At 41.9% G+C, this 21080-nt stretch overlaps 1 protein-coding gene across 2 annotated transcripts in view; it reads right to left on the bottom strand.

Moving 5' to 3' along the window:
• The window catches only part of ANXA2 (annexin A2), a 30072-nt gene extending 15035 nt beyond the window's left edge, over positions 1-15037 (bottom strand). Inside the window, exons 1-3 of one of the 2 annotated variants that reach the window (XM_063347249.1) lie at positions 14893-15037; positions 10066-10125; positions 5807-5906 (exon numbers count right to left, since the gene is read on the bottom strand). In XM_063347249.1, coding sequence (XP_063203319.1) covers positions 5807-5906; positions 10066-10113 — 148 coding nt within the window. In that variant the 5' untranslated portion in view covers positions 10114-10125; positions 14893-15037. Of the gene's footprint in view, positions 1-5806; positions 5907-10065; positions 10130-14156; positions 14165-14892 lie in introns of those variants that run through there. The other variant, XM_063347250.1, reaches the window with a different exon arrangement.
• Positions 15038-21080: the final 6043 nt, after the last annotated feature.

The following is a 21080-nucleotide window of genomic DNA, read 5'->3' as shown; positions in this document are numbered from 1 at the left end:
TCATTCTTATGCTCAAATATCAAGCTAACCTATAGCCATGCTGTGTAACCACTTGTTTTGGCCTATTGCCAGACTGACTGGATGAAGCTTAAAAGAGGCAAAACTATTTCTAAATATTGCGTGTCTAATACAGTGCATATTCTTCTGCAACAGAAAGATAACATTTAACTAGTTATTTTTTCCAGTGAGTTGCATGCCAGGTTTTGAAGCAAATAGGTGCTCTAATCTAGATGTCAGAACAAGCCCGGAATTTCGACTCAGGTCCCTCCATCTACTACAAGTATTATGAATAGCTTCTTTCACGTTTGCACACACATCAGTGTAAGTGATAATTTTTGGACAAAAAAACAGAAAGAAAGAACTGGATCGGCAGCTACCAGCAGGACTCAGATCCCTGCCAAAATCCATCTACATTTATTTTCCTTACTGCCCAAAGCAACTTTACAGCAACTTGAAACAAAGGACTACAACAGATATTACAAAATTAATCATATAAAGCATGAATGTTGCAAAAGACATTTTAGCCCCTAGCTAGAGATTCTAAAATGATGAGTCAAACCCCAAAATTCCTTTCTCCCTCTTCACCACATTTTTCGTGATGAAATACTGTACTCGATAGCCCCACGTCCTCAGCTCACGCTGAGGCAGACCTACACCAGTGCTATTCACACAAGCTTGGCCCGCAAGAGTCAAAAGGGCCTGGAAAGCATCGTATGTCTTAGTTACAAATTTTGGTTTGAAAACATGCTGACTTCGCATTTCAGCCATAATCTGCTCCTGCACATTTTAAAGTGTTCCCATTTTATAAAAAAGGAAAACAAATTCTCCCAGTCCAGGAACGGCCACACACAGACATTGGGCCTTTCAGCTGTTGCCGGGCCACAGCGTAAGCCACTGTCTTAAGCTTTTTAATAAATTCTAAATTTAAACTATTCTTGGCATTCAAAACCGGCAAATGATATTTTCAAGTTTTATCACAATTGTGATAGATTAGAAGCCCACAAATGACTGCGTTTCTTATTCCTATGCTTTGTGGATGGAAATATGAAGTTAACTCATTGCTCTGGCATTTAATGGAAAATGAGTGCTTGTAGTTCACACTTGGGAATCGTGCTGCATGGACAGGATGCTGACTCACATCTGCTGAGGTGGGGTGGAGCAGGAGAGCAGTTCAAACAGTTTTCTCTGCTGTTCACTAAAATCTCTGGAAGTTTCAGGGAAATGAAACAAAAGTTTATTTCCAAATTTATTCTGGCTGGGCAGACTTTATCAGTGCATTTCTATCAATGGGCAGCTGAAAATTCGGCATTGTGGCTCATTTTTTTTTTAAAACAAGAAAATTCCTTGCAGATGGAAATATATTTGGGGGAGGGGAGAGGGGGGAGCAGATAATAAACAAACAAACAAACAAATAAATAAATAACCCACAAGACTCTGATTAACAACAACTTTTCTTCTAAAAGAGGCAAAAGAGGCAATCCGTTGCACTGGTTAAAATGACAGTGTTATGGCTCAATCAGCAAAAAGAGGAAATTAACACAACTGAAAGGATCAGTCAGAGTTTTTAATTTTTTGGTTTAAAAGTGACTGTACTTGAATTTCCATGAGCCAAAACAACAGCACCAGCATTGTTCTGAACAGAATGGACGATATGGACAGCCACTTAACTTTCTAGGAGGAGGTGAGAACAGAGCTAACATACTTTCATTTCACAAGAGCTGGCATACATTCATGCAGCTCATTTACTAGAAGTCTGTTCTCTTAAATTTAATTTTCAAAGACAGCATGGACAGAATACCAGAAGCTATTTCTGTCCTAACAGCATCTAGTTACTACAGAGATCATCAAACTACATGAATGAATTAAATGGGATTGCAGGCCTCAAGTTATTAGTGGGAGATGTATGTGATTAGCACTTGTGAGACCTCAACGGCACTATGTATCTGGTACCAACACAGCCCCAGGACTATTTACTGAGCTCACGACCTGCAGCGTCTTATTTTCCTTGCATAAAGTTCTGATCTCACTGGAGTCAAAGGGGAAAATGTAAATAAAATAAGTCCATAATTTCAGCTCTGCTATTTTGCTTAGTAAGATTTCACCAAACCCAAACCATGTTGCAATGAGGTATTTCTTTACTGATACCATTAATATTGTGAATACGTGAGACTCATGCAGTTTGGTGGATTTCAGACACTACCCTCCCTCACCAGCATGCCAGCAGATTTCCTCTGAACTTTTGCTTCCTAACATATAATATACATAATATACATATATTATAATTTACACCTCATCATTGTTTTACCAATTTCTGGATATGATGAATTTGTTATAGATGTATGTTTCTGAGTGCTTTCCTACAACAAACCTGTGTTTGAATTCTGCCAGTCATGGAACAGAAAAAGTATACGACAAGGCCTCAATAAAAGGTTGTGGTTTAGCTTGCAAATAATTAACTATTCGTAACCTAGTCTGACAATAAAATTATTTCACAAAGTATTTGAGAAATACAAAGTCACAATGCTAGAGAATAACTCTGAAACAGAAGGGAGACACTTCAGCAGTCTCCTTTCCTACAAAGAATTAAAAGCATACAAATGTATGCTCTGTTACTACTCTCCTAGTTAGTTTCTTCTATTTAGGCTCATATACTTGAGCTAATCGATACGTGGGGCACAACGGAGCATCATACAGAAATTAAAAAGCCTCTTGTCCTATACAGTAAATAGTCAACATTTACAAAGGACATGTGCTAAGGCACTAGATTAACTCACTACAGAAAAACCAAATAGCCTAAAAATGCAACTGGCACAGCAATGACAATTACAAAAGGAACAAGCCAGAACTGTACGAGTTATTTGCATTATGCAACCTCTACATTGAAGTATCGCTACCTACAAACTGGTTTTGTATCATCTAGATCCATTTTTGCACATCTCCCTTTTGAGGCTGTTGGATAAATATAAACCCCCTGCATTTCGTCCAACTCTACTCAAAGCCCAAAAGGCTGAGCAATAAAATTTTTGCAGATAAATCTAAGCCCCAGTAAACACATCACAGCATTTCCCACAGAACTCACAATAGCCAAATAGATGTCTAACCTCTGAGGAATTATTCGGAAGAGTGTGAATGAATGCTTGAATATTTAGACATTGTTTAGAGCAGAACAGTCAGACACTCTCCCCCAGTCTTTGCCCTAAAACAAATATGTGGCTGTTGTTTACCCCGTAAAATAAGTTCTACCCATCTTACAGACACAATCACCAAAACGGGGAGTCATGACTCCGATTCAGGGAGTCTGCATTACTGGGAACCAGGTGGACAATTAATTAGACAGTAAACTGGCCCGTCCTGACCGCAAATACTGTATTTGCATATTGTTTATATAAAAATGCAGAAGGTACACCCAAACGATTTTTCCCAAATATAAGACTCCATAGGATATCATTTCCATAGTACTGCTATAAAGGATACACTGTGAAAGACAACTTTGATGATTGGGAAATACAGGCCCTTTGGAACAAAGAAAAGGCATGGGTTTCAGATACCAGGAGTCCTTTATCCTGTACAGAGCAAAGCCCTCAAAATGCTTGGGTCTTATGTCCATTTATTTTTGAAACTGACCACCTCAACCACAAAAAGAGCTTTTGGAAGTATTTATAACCTGTTATATCTCTCTCACTGATTAAAACAAGATGAACAAGTCATTTACTCTTTACAATTCCATGATAACTTGCATTGCTTATTTCTACCTTCTGGGTACAATTGCTAGAGAATCAGTGATACTTCCTAGGAAAAAGGTAGCTGCTGTGGGTATGTACTGTTTGTTCATCATGAGCATTACATTTTTAGCTCAAAAACTACAAAGATATTTCATAGAATATCTTAAAATATTTTCTTGCAGAAGAATTACCCAGTGTGGCTGTTAACATCACTGTACAAAACTAATTCTTGTCTGGGTGATTCAGACTTTTCATTTGGAAAAACACCATATTTTAGAGAGTTTACATTTTAGCCAATTTTCTGATTTAGCAGATGAAAACTTTCTGTAAGCAAGTATTTGAAGTGCAAGGAAACAGTAACTGGAAGAAGGGTCCCAGCATTCTTGTCCTTTATTTCCCCCAGGAATATTTCCTTTGAGAGAGTCTTTATGGTGGAAGATTCAGTATTAAAATCATGAAGAGATTCTCCGCTTTAAAGCCCCCTTCCCAAAAAAGCTCCAGGACAACAAGCTAATGAGCAGAGATAAGATCAATCCTACAAACATGCAGGTCCATAAATAAGCTTCCCTATTATTTGTTCAAAGGGTCAGGAATCATCTCTCTAATGAAATGTTTCCATGTATCTTAAAACCAAACTCAGCAAACTGCTTATCTTTGCTGGAAGAAAGCAAAAAAATTACATGAGGTTGACTTTCCTGACTGGAAAAGCTTTTGTACTGCCTAGGATATTGCAATTTTCTTTTGCATTAATTAACAGCTTGAGTGTTAAAATGTGTAAATTTGTACCCATCCATGAAAGTCAGACAGTATATTTGACATGCTTAGATTTGCCCTATAATCAGAGCTGTAAAAAATTTTTAAGTCTAGACAAAACTCCGCTGAACACGATGACATTTACTCCTCTCCTGCAAGAGGATTTTTTTAAATAAGAAAAAAAATATGAAATGATTCAAAATCAGAACTGAACCTACTTTAATGAGCAGACAAGGGATTTCTCCAGTTAAATTAAGAAATCTTGCGAAAGGAAGCCTCATGCTTGTTAGGGAGGGGCAATATTTTACTTTTTGTAGCAAGTCAAACATGTGCTTTGTTGGCACTGATGGAAGACTGCATTTCTTTCTGATGAGAAACTGGTTGGATTTTAAACTTCTCCCTCTCCTGACATGTAGGCAAAGACTTGGCTGTTCCAGCTACGCCCAGCTGTTGCTTCTGGCGCCTGGAGGAAGTCTGGAAAGTGTGGCACACCCTTTCTTTCTGACAGAGCAGGACCAGGACAGAGGATCACGGCCTTCGGAGTACCACCAAGATATTACGCCGGAGTTGTAGTTCATACTCCCTGTACTCCTGAATGCTTCAGTACACTGGGCTTTCCCACACAGCTGCATCTCTCTCCCCTGCTCCATCACGGTCTCCTACCAGTCAGTGGAAGTGGTAGCACCGATATAAGGAGATGGAAACCTACCTGAGAGCCTGGGTCAGAGAAGCAGAGGACTCTCATTCTGCCTGCTCCTGAAATACTGCAACATTATTTGAGAAACTAGATTCTGTTGTTTCTAGGACTTTCTTTGACCCCAAATTAATACAAGATACATGAGCATTTAGTTCAAAACCCAGGAGAAAAGTGTTCAAACCATCCCTATTCAACTGTCTGGAAAGCTGAGAGGAAGAAGAAATGTCCAATCCAATAATCCAGTAGGAATCCCATGATTCAGAGCTTGGTCCCAAATCACTGCCACAGAAGTCGACACTTCATTCTCAGTGGCAGAAAAGTAGTAGAATTTGAAGTACTGATGAGTCAAGAGAAAAAAAGTGGACGTTTTCAGTGATAACCTTACCAACTCTTGGCTACAGACTTCAAAAGCATATTCAAAGCAGGCATTTACAGAGTTTAAAATCTATCTCTGTCAAGTTTTCATCAGTGAGGTCTGAGAAACCCAACACCTCCTAAAATAGGTATTCTAAAATAAGGATATTAAAACATTGGTCTTTACACACAGTACCTTTTTTTTTTTTTTTTTTTTTTTTTTGGTACATGATCATTCTATCTTACAAGCAGAATCAAGGCCACAGCCCATGTTCCTCACCTTTGGTCTTGATGGCTGTTTCCAGGGCTGCAGCATCCCGTTCAGCATCAAAATGTGGGTAGGCCTTAACTGTGGCATATGCACTTGGTGGGAGAGAATGCTAGAAGAAAAACAATCCCAAAGTTAAATCATATAATCCTGTCCTCACTGCCGTTAATAAAACATGTGCCTCTTGGTTAACTAGTATTTAGACAAGTTTTTAAATACAGGAACTACAATCAGTTATCTGTGAAAATGGAATTCTGCTAAGAGCCACTGAACTCTGTTCTCCTTATGTGTATTGTCCAGAAATCCCCTCACAGCCAGGCTTATTATAACAAAGAATACATACAAATAGATATTACATATTATTGCAGCAAAAACCTAACACATTCCAATTTTACTCACTAAACCTCAATCTTCTAAAATCTGGAGTTTTCTGGCTAGATCTGAAGGAAATTGACTACAGAAAGCTAATTCAAAGAAAGTTTAAGTTTCTGCCATGAAAGTCTACTCTATTTTAGATTTGAAGCCAATACTTTACTTTGGATTACAGGCTACAATTAAAACAAAAAGTCGAGGGAGATGGAACATTAACAATAAGTTAGAACAAGTTTTCCATCCTATCTTATGGCCTTTAAAGGTAACACAAAAAAAAATAATCATTTTAAGCCTATAGTTCTATAAAGCAGAAGTTACTCACAATCTCCTTTTGAAACTCTATGCCTGCAGATACTTGGTTTAAGCAGCACGAGGCTAACAAAACCAAATGACATTTCACACTACCTCTGCTAAGAATAAGAGGACTTGCAGGTAAATTCACTTAGTAAACAGTTGCAACATTTTAGAAGTTACCAGATTTTATCAGCTGTTTACTATTGTCCTCTCCTGAGGATTATAGCTTCAAACAGGAGGTCACCAGAATAGAAATTCAACTCTTCTCAGCTGCTTCAGTGTAAGCTAACAGTTTAGCTTGTATCACCTCCCACGGGCAGGTTAAACTAAGCCATGGATTTTCATATAAATAGCTGAGAAACATTTACAAGTCCCACTCTGCTGAGTTCAATTTAGAGACCCCAACCTCTGGCAGAAAGGTGTAGCAACTAACACCTGAAATTGCCACAGCTGTTTCCGAAGTGAATGAACAACTAAGCTTTCTCGGTAAAGATCCCCAGAAACCTTTGTTTCAGTCCCTAACTCCAACAGAAAGCTGGGCTTGTAAACAGGACTAAGCTATCTTAATGTCGCTGGAGGATCTTTTTACATGCAAATTGTTAAAAGAAGGACAAATTTTTAACTAAAAAATTCCATGGTTTTTGACTACGTTTGACTCTATCCTGTAGAGATCACACTGTCCTGAATGGATTCCTCTGGCAGCAACCACTGTGCCTTCTTGAGACGGTCTGTGTTATGCTGTAGACATGGGAAGTCAAAAAAGCACCAATAAAATGAACCATTCTTTCTTTTGTCTCTTACCATCAGCTCAATCTAGCAAAGTGGCCCCAGTTTGGCCCACAGCCACACCACAAAACACAGCCTTTCCTGTTAGCAGATCAAATTGCTCACAGAAAAACAAAATGGAGATGTGCACCGCAGCCTCAGACAAATCCGTGTGCCTGAAAGATTCCTAAACCAAAGCCCAATACTATACACAATCATGTGGTACTTCTATCTAATTAACCAGCACCGCTGGATAATCTAAACAAGTCACCCGGTGAGCTTAGAGTTGGGTACTACTCCTTCTGCCCAGCTCTAAGTATCTTCTGAGTCATTTGGACAGAGTATTTTACTATAAGATGATATCACACACTGATAAAACTCACGGCATGTTTGCAATTTGGGAGCTATCTTTTCCTCTGTCCTTCCAGCCAATGCATGCATCAAGTTGGATTCAGATCCCCTGATGCTGGTCAAAAGACCCAGGAAGCACCATGTATGTACATAAACACAGGAAAGACAGAAACGTACTGGCTACTCTACCAATAAATGGATCGTCTTCAAATTCAGCATCCATAAAGACTATGCCTTACTCTCTCAGGTGACTGTATTGAGTACTTCCATGAAGCAGACAGAGGTCTCATCCGGGTGACTATTCTGCCTATGAAAAACAGCCAGTTAAATTCCAGACTATGTGGTCTCTTACTCTGGTACACTATTGTACCACAGTACTGGTACTGGATGTTTTCAGACAAGAGAGTTTTTCCAACTAACATTCCATTTAGTGCAATACAAAGTTTTCCAGGATGAGGCAGTAGAAGTCCAGCTAGTGTGTAACTGCACAAGCAGTTCAGGCCAGACTAAAGCAGAGAAAGACTTTTTTTTCTCCCCACATATCTAGCATGCTTCAGAAGTCCTCCAACTGGTTTACTTCCTCCAAGCTTGACAAACTCAATCCTATTGGGAAGATCAGAACATGAGGGAGAAGTACATATCACTAACAGGAAAGCTGAAGAGGCTCGATTTCTTCTGAAAAAAAACAGGACCCTTTCAAGATATCTACATCTCAGTATTCCCTGTCTTCAAACAAATCATCAGTCATGTTTGAAAACTGAGTAACTTGACATCATCTGGCAAGGAATCTATAAAGCCTTGACTAAAATATAGGCTTTCAATTCTCAGTGCAAAGATGGAGCATATGATGAAGCATAACAGCATGTTACAGAATCTTTCCATACTTTTGTCCTGATCCACCCAAACCATGGCAACTTTCTTGTGGATAGATGCAGACTGCAAGCATAGATTAACTTCACCTCAACTCCTTCCTTTCCTTAAAGAAAGGAGAAGATAATACCAGGCTGAAGCAAGCCAGCCAGTTTCTTCGTCTTGAAACAAATCAATTGCTATACCACTGATGCAGAACGCACATATTCCTTATTGCACAAGACTTGGGTTCAGCTATGATTGCGCTATACCCTCAAGGTTAAAAACTTTTTTTGGAAAAAAATAGGTGGTTGACGTACCGTGTTTAACACCAGTTAACTTGCTTCGGAGAACTGGGCAAATCCTTTATGTAAACTAGGTACTCAATAATTCTGTATTCCAGCTTAGGATCTACAGAACAAACCAGACGCCTGATATTTCTTAGCCTCTATGGCAGGATTTCTGATGAACATGCTGGCATGGAACAATATTCAAATTTGACTTTTGCAACTACTCACAAACATCATGGAAGAAATATTTCTGCCCTTGAGAACAGATTGCTCAAATATTATTCCAAAAGTAATTCTCCACTGAAACAAACACAGTCAAAAAATCTGAAGAGTTGACTCTTTTGCAGCACAAAATCAGCTTTGCTACTTACCTACAGTGCACCAGCCAGTTCTTTGCAACAGCTCTTTCACAAAGATCATATGGTATAATTTATTTCGCAACGAGTAACAAAAATAGGCCAAAAGTTTGCTTGTACTTAGCTCAGATCTGGAGTTACCAGATATAAAATTTAAAAGTATAGCAAGTGTGTAAGCAACGTGATGAAATAATGCATGGATAGGATTCACTTCCTCTTCAGTGACAATCACAGAACCACAAATTCATGGCATGAGATCCTGACACTACACTGGTAACTCTACCATCTAACGTTGCAACATAAGAAATCAAACAAACAAGAGTGTGGCTTTCCAGTATTTCAATAAAACTACCAAGCAAGTGCAGATGTGGTGGAAAATACACAATCAAAACCCAGTTTCTTTATGCTTTTCAAAGCAGAAAATGAGAAAAGAAGTTTAAGAAAATAAGTTTTTTCAAGAGGTAGTTTCGTTTTGTGACAACTATTACAGGAATATGATCCCCGATATTTTAATTCCCAGTAAGTAATGTTCTCTATTTTTAATTGAAAAAAAAAAAAAAAAAGAAAAAGAAACAGAAACAAAAACTTGGAAGGTATCAGCAAAACCAGACACATTTCCATCTTCTCTTATCATCCTTAACTCACTTGTTCCTTTGGAAGTAAGAGGGACCACAGATGCAAACCAGCCATTCAGTTTGTCCTGTGGTCTTTTATATGGCCCAGGACATGAATACTGCTCGTACTGCTGGCCAGTTAGAACTGTCATTAAATCTAGTCACCTCATGTAATTGTCCTGTGGTTCCCAGCTGCTTTGTGGCTGAGAACTGATCACTGCTGTCTAGGTTTTTAGTCAACATAAGTCTAAGTAGAAGAGATGTGTGGAATCTTGTAAACTGTACAGCTCAGTACAATTGTTGGTAGAGAGTCCTGTAGAAGAAATAAAATGTGGCATTTAAGTAAAACAAACTTTTCTTGTTTAGATAGTAATACTTACATCTCCTTCAAGGCTGAGCTTGCTTAAGATTTCATGGACAGTAGACATCTTGAAAGAATGCTGGAGGAAGAGAAAAAAAAACAAAACAAGAAGACTTAGATATATTTACAATTACATCAGCATGTTATATAGTCCTGAAATACTGCAGCACTGAAAATGATGGCCCAATGAATCTGCTAATCCCAAGCAAGAAAGCAGATTTAAGAGTTTCCAAGCCACACCACCATTAACACTGCAACAGAGAGAGGTCTTCATTCTATTGTACAATAAAAATTTAACTTTACTCCTTAAAAAAAAAAACACATTTCTTCCGCATTTTAAATACTTAAACTTAGGAACTGGAGAATCTGTACCATAGAAACAGAATCAACTAAGCCTACAACTCAGTACCAGGAAAACTGTGCAGAAATATCAGAGTCTGGTCCAGCTCAAAGCCAAAAAGCAGCAATAAGCAGTAGCATTTAAATCAGACACTCAGTTCCTCAAGTACTCATGGAATACATTTAAACTATTTATGTTCATGCAGACGTTTTATAAAACCATAATGCTGTTCAATCTTTAATCCTGGACACAGGCCACAGATGCCTCTAATATCACATGGTTTTGCAGTGGCTCCCCAGTAATAAGAATCACAGGACAAGCTACAAACACCTGCTAGTGACATGATTGTCAGTTACCAGGTAATAAGGTCTCTTAAAATGACAGGTCCAGAAGTGAGAGCCAGTCAGGCAAGATAATCAATATCATTGCTCCATTGCCAGAACCTGCATAACATCTTGCTAACGTATATAAAGAAAAATAAGGAAAAACCCAACCCTGAGACAGATTAAGCACATTGTGAAAATGAATACTGATAGGATATGCTTATGTTACAACGTCCTGCCTTTTTTTTCAACTCACTTCAACTCATTTTTTCAACTCATGATTTCTGGTCAGGGAAGTTTGCCAGAGCTGTATTACTGTTTTACTGGAAGGGTCTCTCAACTAAGGAGGAAATTTTTTCCAAAGGTTATAAGCCAGAGGCAATATTTAAGAGGCTTGACGCATTCCCAAAACTCTGCTCTCGAATTCCTCTACTGAAAGGACAGACTTTGCCACTCACTTTACCTTCTAGGCATCCAGGTTGGCACCTGCAGCAAACATTATTTTGCCTGTTGAAACTGAAGCTGGTTTCTCAGGAACTCTACAACCAAGCTGTAGAGACAGCATTATCAAACAGAGAAAAGGGCTGGCTTGATGAGCGGTAGGAGAAAGGATAGCAACACCTCAAGACCAGCGACATTCCACTGTCTGATAACTGAGCCTGGAACCAAAATGGCATAATTTTCCGCCTCACTGGGTGCCACTCCCTTCAGTTCCACGCTGTTGCCAGTTCCCCCCCCACCTACCTGGCCCCGTCCAGCTCCCAGATACCATGCCTTCCGAGCCAACTCCCCGCTATTGTGCAAGACAGTCCTGGGTACCTCCTTTCTACAGGTTTTCAGATTCTTTTTTTATCATCCATCAGTCACTTTTCTGATGGTATCAGGGCTTTCTCAGGCAAGCAGTATTAGCCGCCCAGGCAAATTTCCCAGACAAACCAAACTCCTCTCCACGCAGTGATCAATCTGAAGCCAGGAGCTCAGAGAACCAATATGAAGTTTGAAATAGTTTCTTAATAACGGAGATCTGGTTAAAACTCCAAAACAAGTGTTTATTTTTTGTTTTAGCTCTTGCAAACCTCCTGTACATCAATAGAAAAGAGAAATCCTTTCTTTTAGCAGATATAGCAAGAGTTACGAGAATAAAATGCAGAAACTCTATTACATGGCTTTTGTAGTCTAACTGCAGTAATCACACCTTTCCTTGGTTAAAATACAGAAAGAAAACCTTTCATCTTCTGAAGCAACCTAGGTATAAGTAACAAAAGCAACTTTACTTCAAGGAAAAATTAAGATCCCAGGGGAGGAAAAATAAGTCAGAGATTGAAAGTCACAGTGATGCATCAACTTATTTGCAAATAAATCTTTTAAGAGCAAAAATCCAACCCAGCCCTTTAAAGACAGGCTACAGAAGTTGCAATAAACTGCTACCTGCTATTGGCACTATTAACCGTGCTGGTTAGAGGGGGATGATACATTACTGAGCTATGAAATTATTAATGTTTACTCTTAACAAAATGAAATGCCTAACAATGAGACCTTTGTACTCTGACAATATTACAACCAATACCAAGTCCTTAAGTCTTGCTTGTCACACAGAACTAAAAAACACCAGTGAAAGCTGAAGCAAAGTAATTGCAGTATAATCTTTCACAAAACTATCACTGAATGGCTTTTTGCAAGACTCCTGTTTCTAAATCAATTAAAACCCACATTGAATCAGGCTTGTTGGAACAAAAAACTTGGACAGAGTCCAGGAACAGAACTAACACACCCTCACGTAGAGCTGGAACTGGGAGGTTCATATCATCAGCACACAACAATGCTATAGCAACAGACCGCCCATCAGCAGCAAGCTGACAAAAGAAAAAAAACGGGAGTATTTGCAAGAATCTTTGCAGAGAAAGATCTTTGCTCAGAAAACAAACGCATCTCTTGTCACACCCTGCTCTGTAAGGCACTCACATTTGAGAACAGACTCTCACTGTTCTCTGATGGACTGACTTTATCTGATGTAGCTTTGACAAGTAATGGGTGAGTCTGAACATGTAAATAGAAAATACTTGCACTAACTTGTTCTTCCTTAGACTGGAAAAGAATCAACTTCTACCTTCCAGCTGTAAGCTAATACTTCAACACCTTAAGGCAAGTTTCTACAACCAGTTCTCCTCCTAAAACCGCATTACATAATCCTGAATCATAACGTTATTCTACTAAAAGAGATAGCATCTGCTTTGACCTCGACCCCCACCGTAATCACTGGCTTGCAAATCTGCTATTATATTGGACCTAGTCTATATTCAGTACCTTATCCCCATAACTGTTTGGTGACAGCGGAGTGTGTGTTTAAAAGCAGCCCCATATCTCGATTCCCAGGGGCACCTCCCAGGGGCAGAATTTTCACAGAGAAAAATCCCATGTGATCCATGGAAAAAAGTGTCAGGTATGCACAAACAACTACATTGCTCAATAAGCAGAGTTAGCATTTTAAGAAGCACTTATACTCTTGTAGACCAAGATTGAGCAAAGGGTGTTCCCAGACATCTGAGCCAAGGAAACGGCATCCCCAGAATGAGAGAATGGAAACTCTTTCACTTGGAGCACATTTGTGTCAGGTCTCCAAAAACGAGGGCAAGGCCTGGCAACAGAGGAGATGAGGGAGAGCAAGGAAGATCCACAACATCTGCTGTAAATGAAATAAGGACTCAAATTCATTCATTTATATACAGTACTACCCACAAGTACAAATGAGCCAGGCTGTATCTCCTCACATCACCCGATAAGGTTTAGCAGATCATTTAAAGCCACCACTTGAATTAAAAAATAGCTTTAAAGAAAAGGATTTCAAAACCCATCAAACCATGCTACCACAAACATACTTTAACCGTTCTCTTCCACAGACACCAGTAATAACACAGGAGATGTTCCATTCCGGGAAAATACAATACATATACAAAATTAAGAACTTTTACTACTTCAAGTCATTCTCGCTTCTGAGACTTTATAGGAAAAACTGTTGGTTTTTTTTTTTTCAATCAAGGCAAACCATTCCATACATGAGCTAGTGGGAACTGTACTCATTAAGACTGCTTATCACAACTCACTCTGCCAACAGAAGGCACACATAGGGGTGGATCACTCAAGGGCACCGGGGTTCCAAAAGATTCTTTCACTCTTGACCTAAATGTCGGGTTCTGCACATCTCTGTGCAGACAGAGTGAATATGAACATAGGAGCAACTAACATTAAACATAATTAAAGCTGCCGTGTATAAGAACGCAACTCACTTCTGCATGACTATCCTGAAATCATTTCACTTCTCTTCCAGTTAAAAATACATGACAACATTCCTTTGCCCTACCTCCCCTCCTCACTCGAGGGAGGAGGAAGTGGTGTCCAAGCTGACTCACAATCCAAAAGGCAGCAAGAGCTCTGCAATTCTGCTCCCGGCCGGGGCAGGGCGGGAGAGCCGTGCCCAAGCCTGGCTCTGCGAGCGAGGAACGGCACAGGGCTCCCGGCCGAGGAAAGCCAAGGCAAACCTCGGCAAGCCCTGCCCACCCGGAGCGCTCCCAGCACAAGGGCTTCTCTGCTGCTCACGCCAGCGGCCGATCCAGCCGCCGCGCCCGGGGAGCCGGGAAGGGGCCGCGGCCCCCGACTGAGGGCTACGCCGCGGCGGGGGGAGTCACGCCAGCCTCGCCACCGGGGAGGCTGCCCCACCGCTCTGCGGGGCTCCGGGCCGAAAAGCGACCGTACAGCATCATCGTTAACCCAGCTGAGCCGCCTTCTCCTTAACGAGGGGAAGAAAAGAGCATTTGGGGAAGTTCGACTAAGTTTGGGACCCGTTCCCTTCCCCGAGCGCCGCCGCCACACCCAGTGCCGGTGCGGGGCGCACGAAGCTCTCCGGGGGCAGCCTCGCCCCTGGCGGCCGCCGCTCCAACCCGAAGCCGGGCACGGGAAAGTAACGGGCGGGGAACGCCGAGGGAAGAGAAACGCGCGGGGCGCTGGAGGGCGGCGGCCGCACCCGGCCACCGCCCCGCTCCGCGGCCGCGCAGCGCCCGCCCCGCTCCGCCGGGAAAGCGGCTACCGCGACCCGACGCCCGCCCGCACCCCCGGCCCGGCCCCGCGGGACCGTGCCGCCTCCCCCCGCTCCGCGCCGGCGGGGCCGGGGCGCCCAGCGAGGGCTCACCTGGCCGGGGCAGGGCGGCTCTGGCGATGGCTCTGGCAGCAGCTGGGGCCGGCGGCGGCCCGGGCGGGGTTTTGTAGGGCCAGGCGGGCCCTCCCCGCCCCGGCGCCCCCCCGGCCCGGCGCTGACTCACCCGGCCGCGCCCGCCTCCCGCAGCAGGAAGGGGAGAGGGACGCGGTGGGCAAGGGTAGGGCAGGAGCGGCCGCTCCCTCCGCATCCGTGTCCCGCAGGGCCCTGGCCCCGTCCCCGGGGCCCCCCGAGGTTGCGGAGGAGGCGCCGGGAGCGGCGCCCCGGGGTGCAGGGATCGGGGCTCAGCCCTCGCCCCCCAGCCCCCTCTCCGCCGAAGCTGCTCGGTAGCCACCCGCCTCTCGAGTGCGAGGAACGCGGCCCCCGCGGCGCTGCCCAGTGCCCCCGGGAAGGCGGCCCCCGTACCCCTTACCCCCAGGCCTCTCCCCTGCGCTACAGGGACAGCAGCGTGCCGTTGCAGCTTGTGCTTCGGGCTGCCCAGGGCAGCGCAGCTGTGATGGTGCTGGGGGTCTTGGGCAGAGCACAGCACCTCATTCCTGGGCACACAGGGGTCACAAACGGGACACACCGCGCCCCGCCAACCTGGGCACTCGCTGCCACCGAGTCAGAGCTGCACCCTCCTGCTCTGGCCTCACACACGGCGAACCCAGCTCACGCCAGCCTGCAGCTATAGCTCCGCACCATCAGCACTCGGTTATCGGTGCTCAGAGTTCAGCGTGTAAATGCCAGAGTACCTCAGCTGTAAGAAGTCTAAATGACGTCTGCTACAAGCAATAAATGCTAGAAGAGCAAGGCACCAGCTCTGCTCTGGGGCCCGCTGAATCATGCTCAGATAACCGAACAGGCATACCACACCCAGAAGCGGGTGGGGGGCTGGGGATCAAAACTGCCGCCTGGCTGGCTAGTGGAAAATAAATTATTGAAGCCCACATGTTACACTGGTAACAAAAGCAAGATATAGCTAAAAATTATTTCCAAAAGATCTTCAGTTGGATCACTTTAGCTTGCTGTTTCACAACAGCGTGTCCAATCTCAAATACTTCAGAAAAAGGCAAGCCCTCCCCAACTCCCAATAAGTGCAGTGATTCCTGTGATTTATGCCTGAGTACCTTTAGGTAGTCCTTTCATAGAACGCTTTTGATTCTGCAAAGAGATATTTGCCTCTGCTATAAGGGATTTTTGTAGGCACACACAGAGATGTCTTCTGGCAGACAAAGAGGGTAAAAAAGTTTTAGGGTTTGCCAGGTGCATAAAAACAGTGGTGGCAAAAGCAGGCAAGCACAAGAGAGACACAAGAACATGGGCTGAGAGAAAGAGTAATTGCTGGGATGAAACAAGATCAGAGATACAAAAAGGGAGAGATATTAAGAAATACTACACTAGACTTCGAACAACAGGAGGCAACAGAGTGGATGGATGAACTGGTCATTGCAGAACATGGAAATAATGTTAATAGCCCTCTTCTAAATAACCAAAAGTGACATGAAGGGGACAGCCATAGGAAAAGGCATATCCAGCGTTTTGTCAGAGAAGAACATCAGTGCCAGTATTGCATTAGTTTGACATGTTAGTTTTCTTTTCGGCAAGGCCACTGGGGTTATTTCTCTGTGCATTAATGAACCTGTCTTTAAAAATTAATTTCTGGGTATCCCACTTCCACCAGCATCTGTCATTAACAGTTAAGCAGATAACTTCCCCCTGCTTTTCAGGTTTCTTAGACAAAAAATCACTGGCGAACTGGAAAGGTGATTCACGGATCAAAAATACTTACAGTCCTAGAAGTAACAGCCATTCTGTACTGCAGTATTCATTAGGGGCTTTAAGTAAGGCTAAGGAGCTGAGCAGAAGCCAGGTAGCCAATCTACCTACTAATGGATGCACAGTCCCTCAGGGAGAGGGTTTTTACTCCCATCTCCTGTCAAACATTCTTAAAGCAAAAGCAGAAAGCATAACCACAACACCCTCAGCTGAAAAAAGTCATTTCACATATGTAATGTACTGTAATGTACTGACAACATGCAACATGTATGTCGTGTTCTTGTATAAAATCTGCCGAGTCACATATTAATGAATTAATTCAGAGATTAACACATTCAGTCTCTTAACTGAAGGTCCATTTACCTTTCAGTCCTCTACTGCAGCCTGTTGCAATGACATGACTATTCCTACTTCCTTAGAAAATTGTTCTCTTTTTAATAACTTGATACTTCCTAAAATTAGAAGTAGCTCATATACGACCATTAATTTTGGTTAACCAGATCTTCATATGAACAGTTTGCAAAAGCTTTGATATCAAGTGAACTCTTATAATTACAGCCACATTAACTGCAGCATAAAAAGCTTTTTCCAGCAATTCCAGCAGCTTCAGAGAGGGAACAGAGATGTTGTCGCTAACATCCAACTTAATCATCAATTATTCAATCTCAGAATCACACATTCACCTCAGTTTACAACAGACAGCAGCCTCTCTGAACTTACACAAGCTTCAGGGACTGTTGATTTCAAAAGAAAAAAGACTGAAAATAGGAAAAAAAAAAGCAGCCATATTCAGAACCATGAAGATATGAACATTATATTCAAACATATTATGAATTCCCCCAATTGCTCTCTGCTTATGTAGGTCAACTGACATCAAAGGCACTTGTACCAGCTGGGGAATCTAAGTCGTATGAACAGCAGAAAACACATTAACACTTTTGGCAGAACAACCAACCATCCCCTAATACTAAGGCCTGGTGATGCTGCCCATGAAAATATGATATATTCTTCATACCTTTGAAAAAAAACTCTGCAAAACCAGCAAGTTGAAGAAAGCAGCAGTCAGACTGTGCAAATAGGAAAGACTTCTGTTATCTGCCAAACAGGGAAAGGAAATTAATTCAATGGGAGAACAGCAGCCAAGTGCCTGAATCACTTCTTAAAATGAGACATAAGCTTGTTAAGTCACATGGGTTATTTCTGAAGATTTACCCAAAGCCTGGAGGTTTGTACAGCACCTATCACAAGGGGTTCTGGTCCACAACCACTGCTCCTGAGCACTGCATTAAAGTAACTACCGTCACCATTAGGCTGGATAAAAGGCTGGGACAACGACTGCACTTACCACCAGTCCAGTGTCTCTCTGTGCCTGCCTCACAGATGATTTACTGGAAGAAACACGCTGCAACTAGCCTGCAAGTAAGGCAGTGCCAAGAAAGGTTTTCAATTTGTTTTCACATTACTTAGTCCCCACACCCCCTTAAAATATCTGCATAGAAGGTCATATTTCAAATAACCGGCAACTACTTCAGCCGCTATTACCTATTTGTGATCTCCGGCTTCCTGTGTGCTGACCACAGAAATCACAGAGAGAGCACTTCTGTTGACTGGAGCTCCCCAGAGTCCTGTGGATGGGAAAACAAATGTAATTGTGCTAAATTCTCATTCTTCCCTTCTGACAGCTCACTGTGACTGTGGTTCATCCCATACTGTAAGGACATGCTCTCAGACTCAGTGGCATTACCATTGCTAACTCTCCCATTGTTTTTTTACTGCTTAATATTTGATACTAATTTTATCTTCCCCCCGCTTCCCTCTTTCAATTCAGTATACCATTGTCTTCCACCTCACCAACACCTTTGATTTTCTTGTCATTATCTTCTTATGTTATACTACTGAAAACTTGATATGCTTAACTCGAATATCCAATATAAGTTTCCCTCTGACCCAAACTTTATCTTTGCAATAACATTAGTGCATATGGGGTCGCACCGGCTCTCAATCGATTTTCTCTCACTTCTGTCCCTGATTGTTTGCCTCCTTCACCTACACAGATCTTGCTCACACTCTTTCAGGATGCTGCCTACAAAGAATCAAAGATACATTAACACTGGAGTCATGAAGGCCACAATTCTGTCAATATGTATTGCCTACTTAAACTTTTTTCTTGATTACAAAAAAAAAAGAAAAAAAAGAAGGGGATCAGGAGAAAGGACTTTCTGGTTTAGGTGTGGCTGTGCCTCTATGTACGGTGTTGCTTCCCTGAATGTGTTATGTTGCAAGAGGATAATATAAATTCCATTCTGATTAACATATGGATCAGGCAGACCTCTGGGTGTTATTTTTGCACCTTAATTATTTGGTCTAATTCGGGAAGTGCCATGATACAAATACACATAGATTTGTTATTAGCACTTAGGGTAATCACAGGTTACAGAGAAAGTTAAGCATAACTTGAAAGTTACGCTAGTTGGGTTCCCAGGATAACAACTTGGCAAGTTATTATGTCTATGGCTATAGAAGAAAGGAGGAAGGACTCCCGAAAGCACACCTAGGCTGCATTACTAAAAATCTAAACGCGGAAAATGTTTAACTTGTTTTGGGTTTCTTTTTTTTTGGAGGGTGGTAGAAATGCAACATTTTTTGTTAACATCCATAATGATTCACTCTAAGTCTTACAGAACTGTAATTCCAATGTAAGTTTTTGAAAAATAGATTGAATACCAATGCCATCTTTTATCTAATACAATAGCAGAGAACCAGACATCTTGTTAGGTGCTCCACCTCACAACCTAAGCCCTCGGATCAATTCTATTCTGTGCAATCTCATTCCTGCACAAATGTTATTCTCCACGCAGAATTTCATTTACTTGAAATAATCCCTTTTGAAGCGCTAGACTTATCTCTGGAATGATCTTGTGTGTTAGCCAGATGGCTAATATTTTGTTACATGTGTATTTTCCAAGTGAAGCATTATAATAGGTAAGGTAGGTGGCATTTGCTAGTTCAGTCTGGGTACAGAGAGGTAGTATGCTTACGAATAGAACACCCCGGTTAGACACGGGACACCTGGACAGCCTTGCAGTGCTGTGGTTTGCAGTGTGACCTTAGATTGTTGCCTTCTCACTGATGGGGTCCTGTCTTTCAACTGTTAACTCTTCAGCGCAAAGACTAAGTATTGCATCTGCTAAAGAAAATGCTAAACAACGTAATTTACTTCATCAATATGCAGGAATAAATTAGATTAATCAAATTGTTTCCAGTTTATCTTCATCTGTTTCAAACAAAGTCTACATTACACAAAAACTGATTTAACCTTGTTTAAAGGATATATTTTAGCAATCATTTTAACTGATGAAGACGTGACAAGCATTATGTTCTACAGTTACTTCCCATGCAGAATCTTGAAGCGTTTCAGACACTACATTAGAACCTGACAGCGCATACTTTTCATAGCTAGTAAAACATCTACCTCTCTCCCCCACCAGTTGGCTGCATCTTGCATGTGACTTCCAAAAGTCTCCTCTTACATCCTGATACTGTTTTATCACTGGATTTGTCTTCAGCTGCTTCTCGACTCTATATTTGCAAATTAATTTCTGTCTGCTGTTCAGCATCCCTCCTCTGACACTTTCATGCATGTCTGACCGTAACCTTAGTTTGAACTCTGATTTCTTTTCAAAGATTTTCCTCATCACCAGTATTAATAACTCCATCATCCTCATCCTTTTAACTTGCAATCTCAGTGGATCCTTTCACTCTAAGCCTATGCACACCAGGTTCTTTGCCTCCAGATGCCTGGGTGACTTGGGATCTGAATCAAGACAAGGCAGTAACACAGCAAAATATTAGCTAAGACTATAGTTTCAGTCAGAAAGAAACTCCTTTAATTACGCACAAAAGCTAGTAATAAAGAAAGCTGTCTCAGGGCACACGTACAGGCTAATTAAAGTCGCTACCAATTGCCAAAACCCATAAAGTTTGAGTCACTGTGGTGGAATCCCGTTGCACTGCCTGTCCACTATTAATAGAAAACAGCATGGAATCATCCGTGCTCTGTCAAGGTGCTCAGAAGGAAGCAAGATCCTTTGTTAGTCTCATCTATCTGACACAGGTAACAACCTGGGCCAGCAACTCCAAAGGTGTAGCAGGCTTGTTTCCTTCATGACTCAGTCCAGGCTATTGCATCTTCTTTCCCTCTGTTTGGCATACTAGCTAGAGTAAGTCAAAGCGGAATATATATTCAAGTGACACAGAGATTCAGTGAGGAATACGCATCAAGAAGAAATGGTGACCCAGCAATTCAGATACTTTTCTGTTCTTTGGTACACATGTAACTCCTCTGGCATACATTCATCGTGAGTATTAAGTGTCTGGAGTTCAGTTCAATTTCTAAACTAAAACAT

The sequence above is a fragment of the Chroicocephalus ridibundus genome, chromosome 9 (assembly GCF_963924245.1).
Source record: "Chroicocephalus ridibundus chromosome 9, bChrRid1.1, whole genome shotgun sequence".
Lineage (NCBI taxonomy): Eukaryota > Metazoa > Chordata > Aves > Charadriiformes > Laridae > Chroicocephalus > Chroicocephalus ridibundus.
This window is presented reverse-complemented; position numbering and strand designations above follow the sequence as displayed.